We start from the raw sequence: 19,235 nt of genomic DNA, 5'->3' as shown, positions 1-19,235 counted from the left end.
GTCCTCACCCTGCTGGAACAAGGGTGCAGCAGCCCTGGAGACCACCAGAGGGGACCAGAGGTCTGGAAGGGGTGGGTGATGCGGGGGGGGGGGGGGGGACACAGGGGGGGGGAGGGAGGATTGGGGGTCTGACCCGGGTGGGGCCCCAGGCTGCTGATTTGGAAAGGGAGTGCAGCTGTGTGTGCTGGGGGAGGGGTTCCTGAGAGCGCAATCAGGCAGGTCTCTGGGTGGGAGAATGGAGGTCTGTGTGAGTTTCCTTTCCAACAGTGATGAACGATGACACATTTGGTGGCTTAAAACAACACACATTAAAAAAAAAACAACAAAAACAAAAACAAAAACCAACACACATTTATCTGATAGTTCTGGAGCTCAGAAGTCCAAACGGGTCTCCTGAGCTCAAGTCAGGGTGTGTGCAGGGCTACATTACTTCTGGAAGCTCTTGGGGAGAACGTGGTTCTGGCTTCTAGGGGCACCTGCTTTGCTTGGCTCGTGGTCCCCTTCTCCATCGTCTGAATCAACAGTCTAGCCTCTTCCACCTGGATCAGGGCTTCTGCTGCTCCGGGCCTACCCTTCTGTCCCCCGTTCAAGCGCAAAAGGTGGGGACACCTGGAGGAAAGGCAAGGGGCTTCCCATGTCTCCCTCAGGTCCCAGGGTCCCCTGGGTCCCCGCTGCCCCTCCCCAGACACCCCACAATGGACTTGCCATTTCTCCGCTCCTGCCAACCAGGTCCCGGCCTCCCCTGATGCCCAGAGCCCTGGCCAGTTTACCACTCCGTCCCCCTGGAGTCCCTCCTTTCTCTCCTGTCTGCACCCCCTCCCCCACTGGGCCGCAGAAGCACCCACTGCAGAGTCAAAAATGAAGTCTGACTGTGTCTCTCATGGGAGAGCCCTGGAGCGCCTTTGGTGGCTGTCCTCTCTTCTTCACTCACCTCTGGACCCTAACTCGGCTTAATGCCCCCCTCCACTCACCTCGCAGGTTCAGAGGTCACCTCCTCTAGGAAGCCCATCCTGAATACTCCATGCTCACCCATGGGGTGGGGGTAGGGGAAGGAGGGCATCAGGCAGCCAAGCAGCAGCCCAAAGGCAGAGAGCTCAGCCCGCATCTCTTCCTGCCGGCTGACCCTTCCCTCCAGCCACCCCACCTCCCGCCTGAAATCTCTCTCTGACCTCGGCCCACATCTCTCTCAGGGGCTTCCCCCTTCGCTTCTCCCAGGATCTGCTGCTTCTCTCCTGGGGTCTGGACTCCCCCATTCCACTATGTCTCCCCTTACTATGAATAGAAACAGCTGCCGGCTCCGAGCCCCCACAGGCGCAAGGCGATGTCGCCTTAAACGCCATAAAGCAGCTTCCTCTCCCCGATGCGCACAGGAGCTCTTGGGGGTAGCGGTGTGGGGTGCTCTGCAGAGGGCCCCTGAGGCCTGAAGGAGAAGGATGCACACATTTGGAAAGGGAAATCACAGTCTGGTGGAGGAAACAGCAGGTGCAAAAGACGCGAAGCTGGGTTGGGAGGCGCAGGTTCGCTATCCCACGTGTAGAAATCAGACCTCAGCGATGTGAAGCAACTTGCTTGGGGCCCCACAGCCAAGAAGGCGGGGCCTTCCCCCACCTGCCCTGGATCTGCTTCAAGGAGAGGCTTGATGTCCAAAGGTGAAGCCGCTTTTCCAGATGAGGAGACGGTGGCCTAGCCGCTCTGGAACCCCTTCCCTTCAGCCCGGAGCAGCTGGATCATGAGCCCCCCAGGTGGGACACAGGGGTTCACAGACCACCTCTGCCTCGTCCAGCGTTGTCTTCCCTTCGAGGCTGGCCCAGGCTCCCCGCTCCGGGGCGCTGCTGATCCTGGGCCACTTTCACTTGCACCTGACAAGAGAGGGTCCCGGGCTACGCTGCGCCACCACCCACGCTGCCTCTCTCCACAGCTCTACCTCCTGACCCCCGCACCCCACCAGGGTCTGCCTGGCTGACCTCCTCCACTCCCAACCTCCCAACCCGGCAGCTGGCTCCTGCACACGCTTCGGCCTCACCAACCACGAACTCGGGCGTCTTGGCCTGCGAGCTGGGAGACGTCTCCAGGCTTGGGGAACCCGAGGGGGCCTCTGAGGCCTGAGACGGAGTGAGGGCGTCCCCCAGCAACGCCCCGCTGCGAGATCCCGCGGATCCGGGCGCCCGCCGTGTGTATGCGGATGGGCTGGTCAGAGCCACGCCAGAAGAGGGGACCTGGGAGGGGGTCGAGCGGACGTGCCGCGAACGGAACAGAACCCTGGGCCAGACTGAGCGCGGGCCGCGCGGGGGTCAAAGGCGAGAGATAAGGCGCAGGCAAAAGACCTGCGGCTGGATCTCCGCCAAGCGCGCCTCCTGGCGGACCTCGGGGGCGGGCCGGGGGTGGGTCGGGGGCGGGCCGGGGGGCGGAGCTAGGCCCGGCCGGCGGCGCGGGGCGGGGGTCCAGGAAGCGGTCTCGTTGGCGGAGAGGGCCGAGCCCCGCCAGGACCCCGCGTCCCGCCGGGGCCCGCCCCGGCCCCGCCCCTCCAGGCCCCGCCCCTCCAGGCCCCGCCCCGGTCCCCCAACCCCAGCCTACCGCCGGGCCCCACGGCAGAGGCCGCGCTGGGAGCAGAGTCCGGCGGCCGCGTGCGGGGTGCGCGCGCTCCTTCCTCTCCGCGTCCGCCGCCCGCCCCTGCCGTGCCCCCAGGTAAGCGAGCGCCCCGCGCCCCGAACGCCGCCGGGAACGCCACCCTCGCGGCGAGCCCCGGCCCCGCCTCCGCGGCCATGGCGGCCCCGGCCCCCATCACCCCGCCCGGGGCGGCCTCTCGGGGCTTCCCATCCGGTCCCAGGCCCGGGCCGCCGCCCCTAGAGAGACCCGCTTCCCCGAGGGTCGGCGCGCCGCGAGCGCGGGGACGAGGCTGCGAAACGGGCCGGAGGGAGTCGGGGCGAGCCGGCGCGGCGACGCGGGGGAGTCCGGGCGTGTGAATGCGAGCGGCGCGCCGCGAGGGTGGGTCGGGCACCGGGGAAACCATGCGGAGTACCTGCTGGGCGCCACCGACGTGCCCGCGCCGGGGATGCAGTCGGGTCCCTGACCTCGCAGCCCGGCTGCGTAGACGGCTAGCCACCGTGTAAACAGGCTGCGATCACTCCAGCCCGCGCCGAGTGCGGGGAGGACAGCACCTCGGGGAGATGGAGTCAGGGTCAGGGAGCGATTCTCCGAGAGGGTGTCATCCCGGCCTGAGTGGACCAGCCCGCGAGGGCTTTTGAGGCCCAGGAAGCGACAAGATTTGGAGGCAGGGCCCAGCGTGGTGTGTTTGCAGGGCAGAAAAGAGGCCAGCTTGGCTGGAGCTCCGGGAGGGAGGCTTGGAGGTGGGAAGAGGTTGGCCCGCGCCTCGAAGATGGCGGGGAGTGAGTGGATTCCATTCTCAAGTCTGGGGGGGTCACGGGAGCGACGCCGAGCAAAGTGAGTAACCCGGTCCTGCTGTGTCTTAGGAAGAGCCCCTGCTGTGCGCGGGAGGGCTGGGAGGAAGCCCGGCAGGAGGCTGCAGGTTTGGGCCCCGCCGGAAGGGGTGGTGGAAAGGGGGTGACGCGGGGAGGAGGGGTGCGTTTTGGCAGAAGAACATGCTCTGTGTTCCCTGCCTGCTCAGAAGTGGGGCGTGAAGGAACCCGAGCGGAGATTTCTGGAGCTGGCAGTTGGGAGTATGCACAGACCTTGCCTTGTTGAGATGGGGAAACTGAGGGAGACGCAGGTGGGGTGGGGCCATCGTGGCTGAGTCTGACTTGCAAAACCTGTGAAATGCCACCTGACCGGGGAGGCTCCCGGAGGAGGCACCCGGAGATGGACTCCACACCCAGGCAAGGTCTCCCGCGGCCCAGTGCAGGGGTCAAGCTGGCTCCAGTCTAGTGACCTGAATCTCTTTTAGGGAGGCTGCCGGAGAAAGACATTCTGGAGTGTGGGGTTGTCTTTGAAGGTCCCAGGGTCCCCAGGCTCCACTCAGGGCCGTTTCAAGAGCAGCTGCTGTGAATAAACGTGGCTGGGGCATGGGTGCCGGGAGACTCACTCAGCACACCTGAGTCCCCACAGGCCAAGCTGGGACCTTCCCTGCCTCCTTTCCCAGCACACCTGCTCCCAGTGGAGGTGTCTTGAGAGGGGAGCGAAGAGGCGGTAGAAATGAGCTGGGACACTTGGTGGTGGAACTGGCCTCGTGAGCCCCCAGGGAGAGTTTTCCAAGGTTCAGTTTGCCCATCTGTAAAATGGGTCAGTAGAACCTATCCCTGGGAGTGTTGTTCTGATCCAAGGACGTCTTGGCTAGGAAAGGGCTTGGCTGATCCCAGTGGCGGCCTCTGGCCTCGAGGGACTGGGGAAGGGCACCAGAGCCAGCAGGAGTTCACAGCCTAATGAGCCCCCATTTCCTGCTCTGAGAAATGGGGGCGCTGTGTAACTGTGGCCACCTCCAGACCAGGGCCTTCTGCAGATGGAGTGAGTCAGGCGTGTAAAGTGTTCGGCTGGCCCAGCGCCTGGCTTGGAGTGATCACTCGGCACAGGAGCCCCTGGGCTAGTTGGCCAGGAGGTGAGGGGGAGAGAGGAATGGGCCTCCCCCCACCCTCGGGATGCCCACAGGAAAGCAGGCGCCCGGGGACAGTCTCCTCTTATCTGGGCACCACAGGCTGTCCTCTCTCCCGCTGTCTGGAGGCTGCCTTTGACCTTGTCCTGCCCGCTTGAGTTCGGTGCCCGCAGGCTAGTGACTTCACCTTTTTCTTGCTTCAGCTGCTTCTGTAAAATGGGACTAATAGCAGTCATCACCGCAGAGGTGAGCACAGCACCCGCTGCTAATAAGCACCTGAATGCTAATAGGCATCCAGGTGCCTGGATGTCTGGGGGGAGGGAGCCCGCAGGAGTGTGGCTGGTTCATCCCGGGGTGAGCCTCCCCAGGGAAGGCTTCTTGGAGGAGGTGATCATTGGTGAGTTACTAAGGATGATTCAGAGGGAACAGGGTGGAGAGACCAGGGTACAGGGATGTGGAGGAGCTAAGAGACCAGCCTGGAAACAACCTCACTGGTCCAGATGGAGGTTAGGATGAAGAAGTGATGAGGTCCTGGAGAGAGCGCCGGTGGGGGTGGGGGAGCAGCGGCTGATTGGGGAGCAGGTGGTTTATTGGGGAGCAGGCTCAGGTGCGTCTGAAAGTTGTGATGTTGCTAGACACCCAGGTGGATGTGAGGTGCAGGGTGGGCTTTGAAGAAGCAAGCTTGGAGTTTGGGAGACACCCCCACCTGGGGGGAATTGGGCAGAGAGAGGGCACAAGGAAACAGTAGGTGGCAAGCCAGGAGCCAGGGAGCAAGGGCTTCAAAAAGGAGGAAATGGTCAGCTCGGCTGCATCTCTGAATCCTCTGCTTGAATAATTCAGTGAGAGAGGTCTCCCTCCCTTACTTGGCTGTCTTGCCCACTCCACCCCAAGCCATTCAGAATGGGCCCTTCTTTGCCACACTTTGAATGGGCTCAGGCCAGAGTGGCATAGAGGAGGTCTTTCTCCTCCTTCGATCTCGACTTCATACCTTTGTTAATATGAGACGGTCCCACCAGTTCCGCACAATGAATGGGCAGGAGCTCAACTCTCTCCCTACCCCATCTTGGGCTCCCAATCCCATCTTTTGCTCCAGGATCCCATGACTGTGAATCTGAGGAGGGGCCAAGCCCGTACCATCCACACCCTGGAGAGAGCCCCGCTAGCCTGTGCTTGTCCCCCCCCCCCTCCCTGCCCCCACCTCTGTCTACCCCCGTATCTGTCACTTATACGTGCCGCACATATGGGTGTGAAACCTGGGTGAGGAAGAGCCAGGTGGACATCTGGAGGAAGGGCAGTCCAACCAGAGGCACCAGCATGTGCAAAGGTCCTCAGGCAGAAGCTGGTCGGGCATGTTGGAGGTATACCAAGGAGGACAGCGTGGCTGGATTGAAGTGAGCAGGGGGGAGCGTGGGCAGAGGGGCAGATGAAGAGACCGAAGGTCTCAGGGGGCCCCAGTCCAACGACAGCAGACCCTGGGAGGGTCCTGGCTTGAAGGGTAAGAGGTTGTGGAGCCCCATCGCTTTGCAGTTTGCGGGGTGCTTTGTCCCCTAAGTGCAGGGGTCATTCCAGGAACCCTGGTGGCCCAGGAGGCTGGCAGGAGGAAGAAAGAGAATCCACCCCTTATCCTGGTGGGCAGGTCTACCCGTTCCCATGATGGGAACTCCACTGACCTTGAAGACTTCCCCGAGGAAGTGAAGCAGCCAGGGAGAGGGCGCAGGTAGGGGGAGGCAGAGAGGAGACTGCAGGAGGAGGGGGTGGGCGGCAGCGGGGACCCGGTGGGCAGGCCAGGCAGGGCACAGAGCTCCGTATGGAACAGGATGCTCTCGGGGAGGGGACAGAGATGGCAGGTGGCCCCAAACCAATGCAACTGTATACCGAGCATGGTCCCGCCATCAGCCTGCCAACACTCCGTTTCCAGGTGGAGGAGAAAGGACCCAGCCCCCCACTCCCTGCATGTGCGAGGGCCTGGCTGCCTGGATCTTGTCCCCCTTCTCACCCTCACCACCGACCCAGGCGTGTCCCCAAACCTTAGCAGCTTCAATGCTTTTTTTTTTTTTTTTTAAGATTTTATTTATTTATTTGACAGACAGAGATCACAAGTTTGCAGAGAGGCAGGCAGAGAGAGAGAGAGAGAAAGGAGGAAGCAGGCTCCCCACTGAGCAGAGAGCCCAATGCGGGACTTGATCCCAGGACCCTGGGACCATGACCTGAGCTGAAGGCAGGGGCTTTAACCCACTGAGCCACCCAGGCGCCCCAGCTTCAGATGCTTTAATGAGAGGATGCAGACACTTGGACTCTGGAAGGGACATCGGTGGTCCCGCTGGGCCCGGGCCCTGTGGCTGCCACTGTCCTCCCCACCCACCCCTCTCCAAACTGGGGATGGGTGCGCCTAAGGGCAGCTCCCTTTGGCCCCGGCTCTGCTATGACAATGATCCTGGCAGGCACCATGGAGCTACAGCTGGAGCGAGGGAGACTGACTCCCCTCTTAGATTCAGGGGACAAGGACAGAGACAGAAGGGGAGAGTAGGCAGGACAAGCTCTGCAGACTTGGGCCTCTGGATCTCATTTTTCCATCGGTGTTGTTGACTGGGGTAGGCTTTAATATAGGGCTGTCACCTCTCTGCCCTCATGTCTTCCCGCATACCCCTCTGTTCAGCCCTGTGGGCTTCATCTGGATCACTTGAAGCTACTGCCTGTGGCCCAGCCTCAGGGCCTTTGCACAGCCTGTTCCCTTTGCCTGGAGTGGTCTATGCCCATGGCTTCTTCATCTCTTTTCTCAAGCAACACTTTTTTTTTTTTTAAGATTTTATTGTTGGGGCGCCTGGGTGGCTCAGTGGGTTAAAGCCTCTGCCTTCGGCTCAGGTCATGATCCCAGCCTGGGATCGAGCCCCGCATCGGGCTGTCCGCTCTGCGGAGAGCCTGCTTCCTCCTCTCTCTCTTTCTACCGGCCTCTCTGCCTACTTGTGATCTCTGTCTGTCAAATAAATAAAGTGTTAAAAAAAAAAAAAAAAGATTTTATTGTTTATCTGACACACAGAGAGAGCCAAAGAGCGCAAGCTGGGGTGTAGAGCAGGCTCCCCACTGAGTAGGGAGTGCAGGGGCTCTATCCCAGGACCCAGGGATCATGACCCAAGCTGAAGGCAGATGCTTAACCAGCCGAGCCCCCCAAGCACCCCTCAAGCATCACCTTCTTATTTTTTTTTAATTTTTTAAAAACATTTTATTTATTTATTTGGCAGAGATCACAAGTAGGCAGAGAGGCAGGCAGAGAGAGGCAGAAGCAGGCTCCCTACTGAGCAGACAGCCCGATGTGGGGCTCGATCCCAGGACCCTGGAATCATGACCTGAGCCAAAGGCAGAGGCCTTAACCCACTGAGCCACCCAGGCGCCCCAAGCATCACCTTCTTAAGGAGACCATCCTGAGCTTCCCGTTTAAAATCACAGCCCCCACTGCCCAATTCCTGATCTCTTTCCCCTAACCTGTTTTTCTTTCCACTACGGGGCATAATGAAATTAATTAATAAAATGTATAGTATTTGCCACCCCTAACCCTCACCCTGTCCTGGACCTCAGCTCCAGGCACACAGTGTGCCGCAATGACAAGGAGGCAGCCTTTGCAGACGGGCGGGATAACCCAACCCCCTGCCTTCTCCTTTGTGCTCTTGGGCGATTCTGTGCCTCAGTTTACACAGCTGCAAAATGTGGATGACAGAAGCAGTTGGTGGCAATTTAGACTCTGAGGCAGGACACTTAGAACTTTCCCCCACATAGTCCTAGAATTTTCCACAAGCGTGTTGAGAGTGGGGGGGAGGGGGGCCGAGCCTTTCTAAGGAGGTCCTGTTTTTTCCCCTCTTCATAGATTTCAGATCTTTCACTTTTGAATAAGAAGGAAATTTTTCTGATAGACCATGAACCCCAGGCGAATGCCATGACCCTTTAGGATGCTTCATTTCTAACACCGACGTCCTGTTTCTCCTCCACTGAGAGTCGAGAGGTCCCTTGGGTCTGCAGACTGAGGCGGTTCTGGGGGGTGGGTGCCAGGTTATACCCATGCCTGTGCTTCCTCTAAGGTCGTTCTTCCTGGCAAAGGACTGATTGTGAATTTTGACACTTGTAGCTTTTTTTACGCCCTGAAATTTATATAATTCCCGAGAAATATTGTGATGCAGGCAATAGGAATTGCTCATTAAATCCAAGAGCTGTGGGATGGGCTCAGGGAACGAGGTCTCTCGCTTACACGCCTGACTGGTTGGTCCCACGTTTAGTGAAGCTGGCCATTGGGGCTGCAGATTTTCAGATCACTTTCCCGAGGGTGGGGCTGTGGGTACCCGTCAGAGCTTTGGCTTTGGCATTGATGACCTGTCAAAGGTGCTTGCAGTAACTTCTGGATTGAGACAGGAGCAAGCCAGAGGGCAGGAGCTGCTTACCGGTTTCAACCTGTTTCAACGTTGGGCGGTAGAGGTAGGACCAAGTGAACACACTGATTAAACTTCTGGAAATAGGTGAAGAGGTCGTGCCTTGGGACCTTGGGAAATCCAACCAGTACATAAGTCACTTGCACAGCATTGCTCAAATACTGCCTAGAGATCGGGCGGAGAATATTTAGAAACCATTACTACGTGGACATTTGAAGCCACTGGCTTTCATCTGGAGTAGCTTGCTCTTGCCCAGGACACACAGACTGGATGCCTCTATTATTCCTGAAATATTCTGGAAAGCCCTTTGTATGTTTCAGTAGCATCTTCTTTGTAGCTTGCGAAGGCATTCTTCATTGCTGTGCTGATGTAACCTGGGTCTTGTCTTCTGAGGAGGTCTTGTTGGAACCGAGGCCTGAGTTGGAGTGGACAGTGGACACAGCCAGGAATCGGACCCCGTTGATTGCCCTCCCAGAGCCCCCTGCCGCGTTCTTTGGGGAGATAGATAGAGATACATTGTTACAAGGCAAAATAAAGCAGACCAAATGGAGAGCCCATGGTGCAGCCCGGAAGTCTCAGAAGGCTTCCTAGAAGCAGCAACAGGCAGGCTACTTACTTTGAAGGGTTGGAGGAACAGCGAATAGTGACTCAGGCCGAAGAGATATCCGGGGATTGCATTAGAGTGATGTTCCTGAAATCCGACCGGACCCTGGGAATCTGGCCACAGACCCTGGCTGAGAACCGTGGATGTGGGTGGGTGGTGTCTGCAGGAGGTCCCTGGGGGGACCAGGTCGGGGGGGAGGGGAGGCTTGTCCTTTGAGCTGTGTGCTGCGGAGGGTGGGGACGAGGGCTCAGCCTGCTTGCACCCCCCCGCCGCATCTGTGTGCTTCCCATCTGAGAGGAGGGGCTGCCCCCAACGGGTCGGTCATGGTCATCATTGGAGAGGAAGTGCAGCTTGGCCTCTAGTTACGCAAACACCTCTGGTCCTTAAAGGGCCCACGGACAGCCTGGCATTCTGGCAGGGGGGCCCTTCTCTGCTCACCCCATGAGGTTTGGGACCCCAGCCCAGGCCCCCAGAGGGCGACCAGTGCTCACAGGCACCCCGCACAGGCTCCATCCCCTTTCTGGGCAGGTGAGAGTTTCACAGAAGGGGCTGCTGGCCAGAGACCACCCCCCAGGAGCAGATCTGCCCAGGTGTGTGGACCTGAAGTTCACGGTTGGCAGCTGTGTGATCTGGAACCTGGACAAGGGCGTGGGCCCACGTTCAGAAGCATGGCAGTCGGGGCAGGGAGGCAGTGCCTGGGGGATGCTGGGGCTACAGAGCCCTCAAGGACCTGCTCTTCCCCAGCATCACCCCTTTATGTGTTCAGAAGGCACCTTCTCCGAGTCCCACATCCTGGATTCCCCCACAAGGGCTCTTCTTGGCCCCACCCACGCCTGGGCTGCGGATCCCCAAATTCCTGCCAGGCAGGGAGTTCCCAGATCAGTTGCCCACCCCAACATCCTCAACCCTCCTGCCCTTGAAGATGTCCCTCCTCAGCCCTGTCTCAGCCACTGAGGAGCTCTTGGGGAAACATTTCCGTCACCTTTGAAACCCAAGGACCGCCCACGCTCAAGGAGGGGTCACGGTATTGGCTCCCTGCTGGCGACCTCGCAGCGGGACCCGCCCACGCCCCCACTGTACCTTATGGCCTAGGTGACAGGCACTTTCACCCTCCCCCTCGAACCAGGAGAACTCTGACCGACTGGACTGGCAGCCTCGCCAGTATCCAGCTCTGGTCAGGACTGAATGTCATCTTGTTTCCATTGTATCTGTCTTATGGCTACTGTCGGGCAGTGACATTGACTTTCTCTGTAGGAGAGGGAGGGAAAGTTTCTTCTGAAAATAAACATGCTGAAAAACAAAGCGAGCCTTTTGGAGGAGTTTGGTGGGTGCGTAGTGCGCAGATGGGAGAGGCTTGGGCCGACCAGTGACCGGGCTGTGGGAGGGATGGAGGGGAGGCTCCCAGTCCGGCCCAGGGACACTGGGCAGGGCTTCCTGGCCACCGAGGGTGAGAACAGAGTCTTGAAGAAGCGGAAGGCATTTGGCAGGCAGAAAGGGCATTACTGGTAGGGGGAACAGCCCGGACACAGCGCTGTGGGGGGCAGGAACGTTTGCAGGATTTCAAGCCAAGGCTGTGATTCTTAGGTTCGAAGGGCAGCCTGGGCCAAACCCGAGGCTGGGAGCCCGGGGAGGAAGGCCCAGTTAGTGACAGGAGAGGAGAGGGCGTCGCTGTGGGCCATGAGCGGGAAGGGAACTGCTCCGTGGTCACGTGGCAGGCGGACACGGTTGCAGCAGGCGAGGAGGGGCCGAGCGGCCCGGCTGTGCGCGGTGGACTCCGGGACATCTCCCAGATTCCTGTCCGCAAAGCCTGGGTGGAAGGTGGGACCTTGGCCAAGAAGCCTGGGGAGGAAGAGTGCACACTCTGGTGCAGGGTGACTTGATCTTGATCGTGGTGTGTCCGGGCAAGGAGCGGGCAGGTGCTCCGGGCTTGTCAGGTTTGTTGGGGGAGACACCTGGGCGCTGCGGGAATCGGAAACCCACCATGCACCTGTGCCCGTGGCAGATCCCAGGCGCGTGCGATTTCCAGGCACAGCAGATGGCAGTGGGGGGTCCAAGACTGGATTGGGAGCCAAAGGGGAGGAAGACCAGCGTGGATTAGAGACAGAACAGCAGAGAGGGGAACCAGGATGCTACAGCTCTTGGAAGGAGGGGCGGACAAGGGGTCCCATATGCAATCAGGGGTCATGAATACATAGACAAAGAATTGGCCACTGCAATTAGCCATGGAAGGGGGGGCATGTGTCCCCAGGGAACTAGGCAGAGTGCAAAGCAGACAGGTGGAGATGGAGTGGAGCCCGGGCTCAGAGGCAGGTTCTGCTTTCCAAGAATGCCAGAGGAGCTGTGGAGGAGCTGAGGTTCCGTGAGCCTGGGTTCATCTCGGATGCCCAGTGGTGTGGAGCAGAGTTGAGATGCTAGCTGGGTGACCCTGGGTAGATGACTCAGGGTCCCCGAGACTCAGTTCATTCATGAAATAGGGACGCTGGAGCACCTGGGTGGCTCAGTGGGTTGGGTGTCTGTCAATTTCAGCTCAAGTCATGATCTCAGGGTCATGAGATCAAGCCCAGCGTGGGGCTCTGTGCTGGGCATGACGCCTCCTCAAGAGTCTCTCCCTCTCCATCTGCCCCTCCCCGTCTCCCCCCCACCTTCCCCACCACACACACATTCTCTCTCCCTAAAGGAAGAAGGAACTATGGATGCCGACAGCATCTTCCTCAGGGCATGTCTAACAACATTTCCGAGGTAGGAAGGCAGGGCACTTGGCGCAGGGCCTGCCGTGGGTAAACCTCTCTGGGTGGCACCTGGCACGGTACCAGCACCCCAGGTACGTTGGGCAATCCCTGCTACAGGTGTGGGCAAGGCCTGCTGTCCCAGAAAGCAGCCTGGCTTTTGGGGCTCCTTGGCCCTACCTGAACCTGCCTCCATCTATGCCGTCACCAGGAAGTGGCAGAGGGGCCCAGTGGCCAGCTGGTGGGAAAGAGGAGGGCAGATGTGAGACCAGGTTGGGTGGAGAAGGTGCCATCAGAGTGCAGCCTGGAACCCACAGTTGTCTCTGCCCTGGAAGGTGGGTAGTAGCATTGCTGGAGGGGATGATTGTGTTTGGGAATGGGTTTCGTAATGATGAGCTGGGGTGGGGAGCTGGTTGACAGCTAACGTCACCTCTGAGCCTGTATATCCTCTACCAGCCACCCCTTCAGCAGAAACCTTTATTTTCCTTTTGTGCTAATATGATTTTCTGTTTAAAAAGTCACCTTTAATGTTTATACTCACTAGACTCTTATTCAACCTTAAAAGGAAGGATATTCCGGGGGCACCTGGGTGGCTCAGTGGGTTAAGCCTCTGCCTTTGGCTCACTCAGGTCATGATCTCAGTGTCCTGGGATCGAGTCCCACATCGGTCTCTCTGCTCAGCGGGGAGCCTGCTTCCTCTTCTCTCTGCCTGCCTCTCTGCCTACTTGTGATCTCTCTCTGTCAAATAAATAAATAAAATCTTTAAAAAAAAAAAAAAAAGGGAAGGACGTTCTGACACCTGCTACAACATGAATGGACCTTGAGGACATTATGCTCCATGAGGGACACCAGACACAGAAGGACACACTGTATGATTCCACTTACAGGAGGGACCTAGAGTCGTCAAATCCATAGAAACAGAAAGCAGAGTGGAGGTGACCAAGGGTCAGGGGTGGAGGAGTTGGGGGTTAGTGTTTAATAGGGACAGAGTATCAGTTTTACAAGATGCAAAGAGTTCTAGAGACGGATGGCGGTGATGGTCGCCCAATGATATGACCACAATTAATACCACCGATCTGTACACATAGAAATGGTTAAGATGGTATATTTTTATGTTATTTGTATTTGACCACAATTTAAAAATTAGGACACCTGGTGGCTCAGTTGGTTAAGTGACTGCCTTTGGCGCAGGGCATGATCCTTGCGTCCTCGGATCCAGCCCCGCATCAGGCTACCTGCTCAGCAGGGACTCTTGCTTCTCCCTCCCCCGGTGTTCTCACTGGCTCTCTCTCTCTTTACCTCTCAAATAAAGAAAATTTTAAAAAATAATAAAACAATAAAAATGTATGTAGCTGTGAAACATTCCTTGTAAAAATCAGTGAATCACAAAACAAGCAGACCAGCTCCTCCCTTCCCTGACTTCCTGATGCAATAACTCTGAGCATAGACTACATCCTTATGGCCTATTTCCATGAGTTCATGTGCATATGTGTAGCTGTGGGAAAAAATACAGAGTCTTCATATGCTTTAAATATTTTTTCCTGCCCACATTCTTCTTCCTTTCTCTTGTTGGGCCTGTTAGATCTTCTGATAGTCCCAAAGGTCACTGGGACTGTGTACTTTTTTTTTCCCAATTGTGGTAAAACATACAAAAGATAGAATTTACCATTTTAAAAAATTTACCATTTTAACCATTTTTAAGTGTGCTACTTAGTAGCCCTAAGTCCCTTCACAGCATTGTGAGGATGGCACCACTATTTCCAGATGGCGTTTTTTTTGTTTTTGTTTTTGTTTTTTTTTTTTAAGATTTTGCTTTTAAATAATCTCTACACCCAACCTGGGGCTAAAATTTACAACCCTGACATCAAGACTCACAGGCTGTACCAGCAGAGCCAGCTAGACACCCCAAGTTTATTTATTTATTTTTCTTTTAAAAATCTCTATACCTATCATGGAGTTCAAACTCACAACCCCGAGACCAAGAGTTGCATGCTCTTCTCTGTGAGCCAGCCCAGCCCAGCATCTCCCAGATGACACATTTCTTTTTTTTCTTCCTTTTTTTTTTTTTTTTTAAGATTTTATTTATTTACTTGACAGAGATCACAAGTAGCCAGAGAGGCAGGCAGAGAGGTGGGGGGGGGGGAGCAGGCTCCCCTCCAAGCAGAGAGCCCAATGGGGGACTCAATCCCAGGACCCTGAGATCATGACCTGAGCCAAAGGCAGAGGCTTAACCCACTGAGCCACCCAGGTGCCCCACTAGATGACACATTTCTATTTCATCTTTGTTTTTTCTTCTCTGTTCTTCCGTTTGAATATTTGCTATTATCTAGCTCCAAATTTGTTAACTCTTCAATAATCTCTGATTGCTATCAAGCCCACGTGTGATTTTGTAATTGCAAGTATTGCATTTTTGCAGTTTTAGAATTTACATTTGATTCATTTTTTTACCTTTCCACTGAGGTTTCTTTTTTTTTTTTTTTTTAAGAATTTATTTATTTATTTGACAGACAGAGATCACAAGTAAGCAGAGAGGCAGGCAGAGAGAGGAGGAAGCAGGCTCCCCGCTAAGCAGAGAGCCCGATGTGGGGCTCGATCCCAGGACCCTGGGATCACGACCTGAGCCGAAGGCAGAGGCGTTAACCCGCTGAGCCACCCGGGTGCTCCTCCACTGAGGTTTCTTATTTGTTTGTTCATTAGGAGCTATTTTTTTTCCTTTCCATCCTTGAATAGATCATAATAGCTGCTTCAAAATCTGTATCTGTTCCTTCCAACATCTTGGTCACCTCAGATTTTAGTCCCTGTTAATTTCCTTCTGTCTTGAGTATGGTTCGTGTTGTCTTGTTTCTCCAAAGATCAAGTAATTTGGGGTTGTATTCTGGACATCATCAAGATGTTATCGTGGTGACTCTGGGTTCTGTTATGTTCCTCTGGAGAGCACTGATTTTTTTTTTTTTTTTTTTTAATCAGGCAATTAACCTGTCTGGACTCAGGCTCCAAAGTCTGTTGTCCTCATGGTGGGTAGCAGGTGAAATCTCTCTTCCTTTCTTTTAGCCTTAGCTGGCCTGGTTGGAGTCTGCCCTACACACGTGTGGTTCAGGGCTTAGCAGGAGACCTTTTGTGCACAGACCTTTTGTGTAGAATTCGGAACTTCCTTTTTCGGACTTGCTCCCTTCCTTCATGCTCCATCCTGTTGTTAAGCAATTGTGATCTTTCTGGGCTCTTCTCATTTTTCAAGCCAGTTTCTATTTCCAGCAAAGAGCAGTACAAATGAGAAACCCACCTCCCATATACCAGGTATAGACTCCCCTCCAACTACTATCTCTTTGGCGTCACTCTAGAGCAGTACCACCTGGTAGAACTTTCTGCAAGGATGGAAATGTTCCATACCTGCACAAATCTGGTGGCCATAAGCCACGTGTGGCTCTTGAGCAGAGAAATTTTGCTGTGTGCAACTGAGGAATTGAATTTGAAATTGTGTTTCATTTCAGTTCATTGTAATTCAAATAGTCCTATGCTGCTGGTAGCTACCATGTGGGGACATCACAGCACCGGGCTTTCAAGTAGTCTGTTTTTGTATGTCAGCCAGGGTTTCTGGTTGTCTCCAGTGGGGCTGGTCTGAAGCAGCTGATTCTGACTTCAGTGGAACTGAGCTCTCCTGGTGCTTTTCCATTGCCTAAATGACGTATGAGGCCATTAGTGGCTCCCCGCATTTTGCTTTTATTTTATTTTTTTAACTCCCTGAGCCCCCATTCCGCTCACTCAAGTCAATGAGCATAATATTCCTCCTCTTTTTTCCCCTTTGGTGATTTTTTTAAAAGATATATTTATTTATTTCAGAGAGAGAAGACATGAGCAGGATGGGGAGAGGGAGAGAGAATCCCAAGCAGACTCCAAGGTGCGGAGCTGTACATGGGGCTTGATCTCATGACATCAAGAGCATTACCTGAGCTGAAACCAAGAGTCAGTTGCTTAACTGCACTATCTGGGTGCCCCTCCTTTGGTCGTTTTTTAAAATTAATAATTGGGGGGGCACCTGAGTGGCTCAGTGGGTTAAAGCCTCTGCTTTTGGCTCAGGTCATGGTCCCAAGGATCGAGCCCTGCATCAGGCTCTCTGCTCAGCAGGGAGCCTGCTTCCCTTCCTCTCTGCCTGCCTCTCTGCCTACTTGTGATCTGTCAAATAAAAAAAAAATCTTAAAATTAATAATTGGGGGCACCTGAGTGGCATAGTTGGTTAAGCATCTGACTCTTGATTTCAGCTCAGGTCATGATCTCAGGGCCATGAGATCGAGCCCCCCACTGGGTTTCATGCAGGGCATGGAGCCTTCCTAGGATTCTCTCTCTCCCTCTCCCTCCGTCTTTCAAAAAAAGTAAGTGTTGTAAAATACACATGACATCAAACTTACCATCTTGACCATTTTTGAGTGCACAGTTTAGTATTGATATATTCACATTGTTGTGCATCCCTCTCCAGAACTTTCTCATCTCCCTAATCTGAGACTCTGTCTCCCCACCCCCCCCCACCCCTGGCACCCACCATCCACTTCCTGTCTCTACAGATGGATCTCTCTAGGGACCTCCTGTGAGCGGAATCCTACAGTGTCTGTCTTGTTGTGACTAGCTTCCTCAAAGGACATCCTCAAGGTCCATCCATGATGTATTTTCCTCTATCTTTCGGACTGTAATGTAAGATTTCTTCACATGGAGCCCTGAGGTTTCCAGTCCCCGACTGTTAGACATCCAGATTGCAAATTTGCCCTGGAGGGGAGAGGGGGATGGACTCCAGAAGGGCACCGGGAAATTCATGGAGCGATGGATATGTTCGTTATCTCGGTTGAGGGTGACGATTTCACATGTACATACATAGGTTAGAACACATCAGATCACACACTTTAAATGTGCACTTTCTTGTGTGTCAAGGATACCTCAAAACTGTATTTTTGTTTTTATTGTAATGGCCCAAGTGGGCTCCCCTTATCCCCCACCTGTAAGCTTCATCAGTCCCTGTGCGGGTAATAGTCAGCTCCTGCTGCCCACCCCCTCCCCCATCCCCACTTGCTTTTGGGGCTGAGGACTGCTCCCTTCCCCCTCAATGTCCAAGAGACCTGATCCTCTCTCCTATCTTGGTCCTTGAAACCTCCCTGACCACCCCCAATACACTAGGTGAGGCTGGGGACCCCAGAGATCTCTCCTGGGCTCTCCCTGCCCAGGGGGACACCCAGAGCCAGCAAGCTCTCTAAGCTCCAGGGCTCAAGAAAGCTCCAAAGAAAGGCCCAGGGATAGGGCACAGTGAGATGGGCAAGGCTGTGGGGAGGGGGCTCTGCTGTGTGGGGGGAAGCCTCTTGAGGAGGCCTCTTAAGGAGGAAATAGAATCTGACCCAGGTCTTGAAAGGCTAGTGGGAACCGGCCCCCTGAAGCAGGCATTTAGGGCAGAAGGCGGAGGGCGGATGCTAAGTCCCTGCTGGGCGGGGCCCTAGGAGGGAGCTGAGGCCATCAGAGTGGCCCACAGCCAGCCCAAGGCAGCTGCAGTGATCCTCCTGGCCCCGCTGGTGGCTGTCTTCTCTGGGGGGTGGGGCATTGCCAAGAGGGTGGCCAGCAGGGGTGCAGCTCACCTAAGCCCCCCGGGCCTGCCCAGGGGTGTAGCAGTTAAGAAATCATGTGCTGAGGGGCGCCTGGGTGGCGAAGTGGGATAAGCCTCCAACTCTTGATTTGGGGCCGGGTTGTGATCTCAGGGTTGTGGGATCGAGCCCCGCGTCAAACTCAGCCCAGTGTCTGCTTGTCCTCCTCTCTTGCTGTTTCCCCCACATGCGCTCATCCTCTCTCTCTCTCAAATAAATAAATAAAATCTTAAAAAAAAAAAGAAGAGAAGAGAAGAGGGGTGCCTGGGTGGCTCAGTTGGTTAAGCCACTGCCTTTGGCTCAAGTCATCCGGGATCGAGTCCCACATCAGGCTTCCAGCTCCGCAGGGAGCCTGCTTCTCTCTCTGACCTTCTCCCCTCTCCTGCTCTCTCTCTCACTCTCAAATAAATAAGTAAAATCTTTGAAAAAAGAAATTATATGCTGAGCAACTGGTTCGCTGAAAACACAGAGAGGGTGGGGGAGGGGCTTGAACCTGGAGAATGATTGACAGGCAGAGGCAGGCCCGGGGGGCGGCTGCACAGAGTCCCATGAGCCCTGAGCCCACTGGTGGTACAGGGCAGCCCCCTCACCACCCTGATGAGCTTCTGGTTCCAGCTCTCGCCCTTGCTGGCTAAATGGCCGGTAGCTTCTTGCTTTAAGCCTCGGGCTTCCCAGTTCTGAAATGGGGCAACAGGGAATCTCCTTTACTGGGATCGAGCTGACCTTGCCTGTTGAAACAGATGGTTTCTTTTTAAGTAGGCTCCACACCCAGTGAGGGGCTTGAACTCACAGCCCCAAGATCAAGAGTCACCCGCTCCTCCAACTGAGCCAATCAGGAGACCCGGTGGGGTTGGGTTTTTTTCTTTTCTAGAAGATCTCACCACCTGCACTGAAGTCCTCGCATCCACCCATCTGTCCATGTGTCTGCACTACTCATACCCATTCATTCGTCTGCTTAGCACTTAGTTGGCACCCGGTGTTGTGGGAGGCCCTAGCTTAGGATACTGCAGTGCCTAAAACAACATTCTAGCCTTCAGGAGTCTTATATCTTGGGTGAGGCAGAAAAACAAATAATAGATCAAATAGGACAAGAGGGCTGAAGGAACAAAACAGGATGAGGAGATGGAACAATACACAGGCTTCTTGGGTAGCGATCTGAGAAGATTTCTCTGAGCTGAGATGTGAATAATGAGCGCTGGACACAGGGATGTGTAGGGGAACAGCATGTGCAAAGGCCCTTGGTTAAGAATGAGCTTGGTGAATTGAACACAGCACATGCAAAAGCCCTGGGGCAGGAATGAGCTTTTTGAGCTAGGTATGTATATGTAAAGG

The 19,235-nt window shown here is 55.3% G+C and overlaps 1 protein-coding gene and 1 long non-coding RNA gene across 4 annotated transcripts in view; one reads left to right on the top strand and one right to left on the bottom strand.

Annotated features, from left to right (window-relative positions):
- Window positions 1-331: 331 nt before the first annotated feature.
- LOC132010889 (uncharacterized) lies at window positions 332-1,695 on the bottom strand. The gene is made up of 3 exons (XR_009402300.1): window positions 1,609-1,695; window positions 1,274-1,420; window positions 332-609 (listed from the first exon to the last, which is right to left on the bottom strand). It is a non-coding gene; the product is annotated as an uncharacterized LOC132010889 (long non-coding RNA).
- Window positions 1,633-19,235, top strand: part of CERS4 (ceramide synthase 4) — a 32,805-nt gene continuing 15,202 nt past the window's right edge. The window contains exon 1 of one of the 3 annotated variants that reach the window (XM_059388848.1): window positions 1,633-1,742. Coding sequence is in view for 1 of the 3 variants with exons in the window: in XM_059388846.1 (XP_059244829.1) it covers window positions 3,377-3,441 (65 nt within the window). In the remaining 2 variants the exon portion in view is untranslated. Of the gene's footprint in view, window positions 1,743-2,401; window positions 2,686-3,015; window positions 3,442-19,235 lie in introns of those variants that run through there. The other 2 variants (XM_059388847.1, XM_059388846.1) reach the window with 2 other exon arrangements.

The sequence above is a fragment of the Mustela nigripes genome, chromosome 2 (genome assembly GCF_022355385.1).
Source record: "Mustela nigripes isolate SB6536 chromosome 2, MUSNIG.SB6536, whole genome shotgun sequence".
NCBI classification, from domain to species: domain Eukaryota; kingdom Metazoa; phylum Chordata; class Mammalia; order Carnivora; family Mustelidae; genus Mustela; species Mustela nigripes.
Note: the sequence above shows the minus strand (reverse complement) of the source record. Positions and strands in the feature narration are given on the sequence as shown.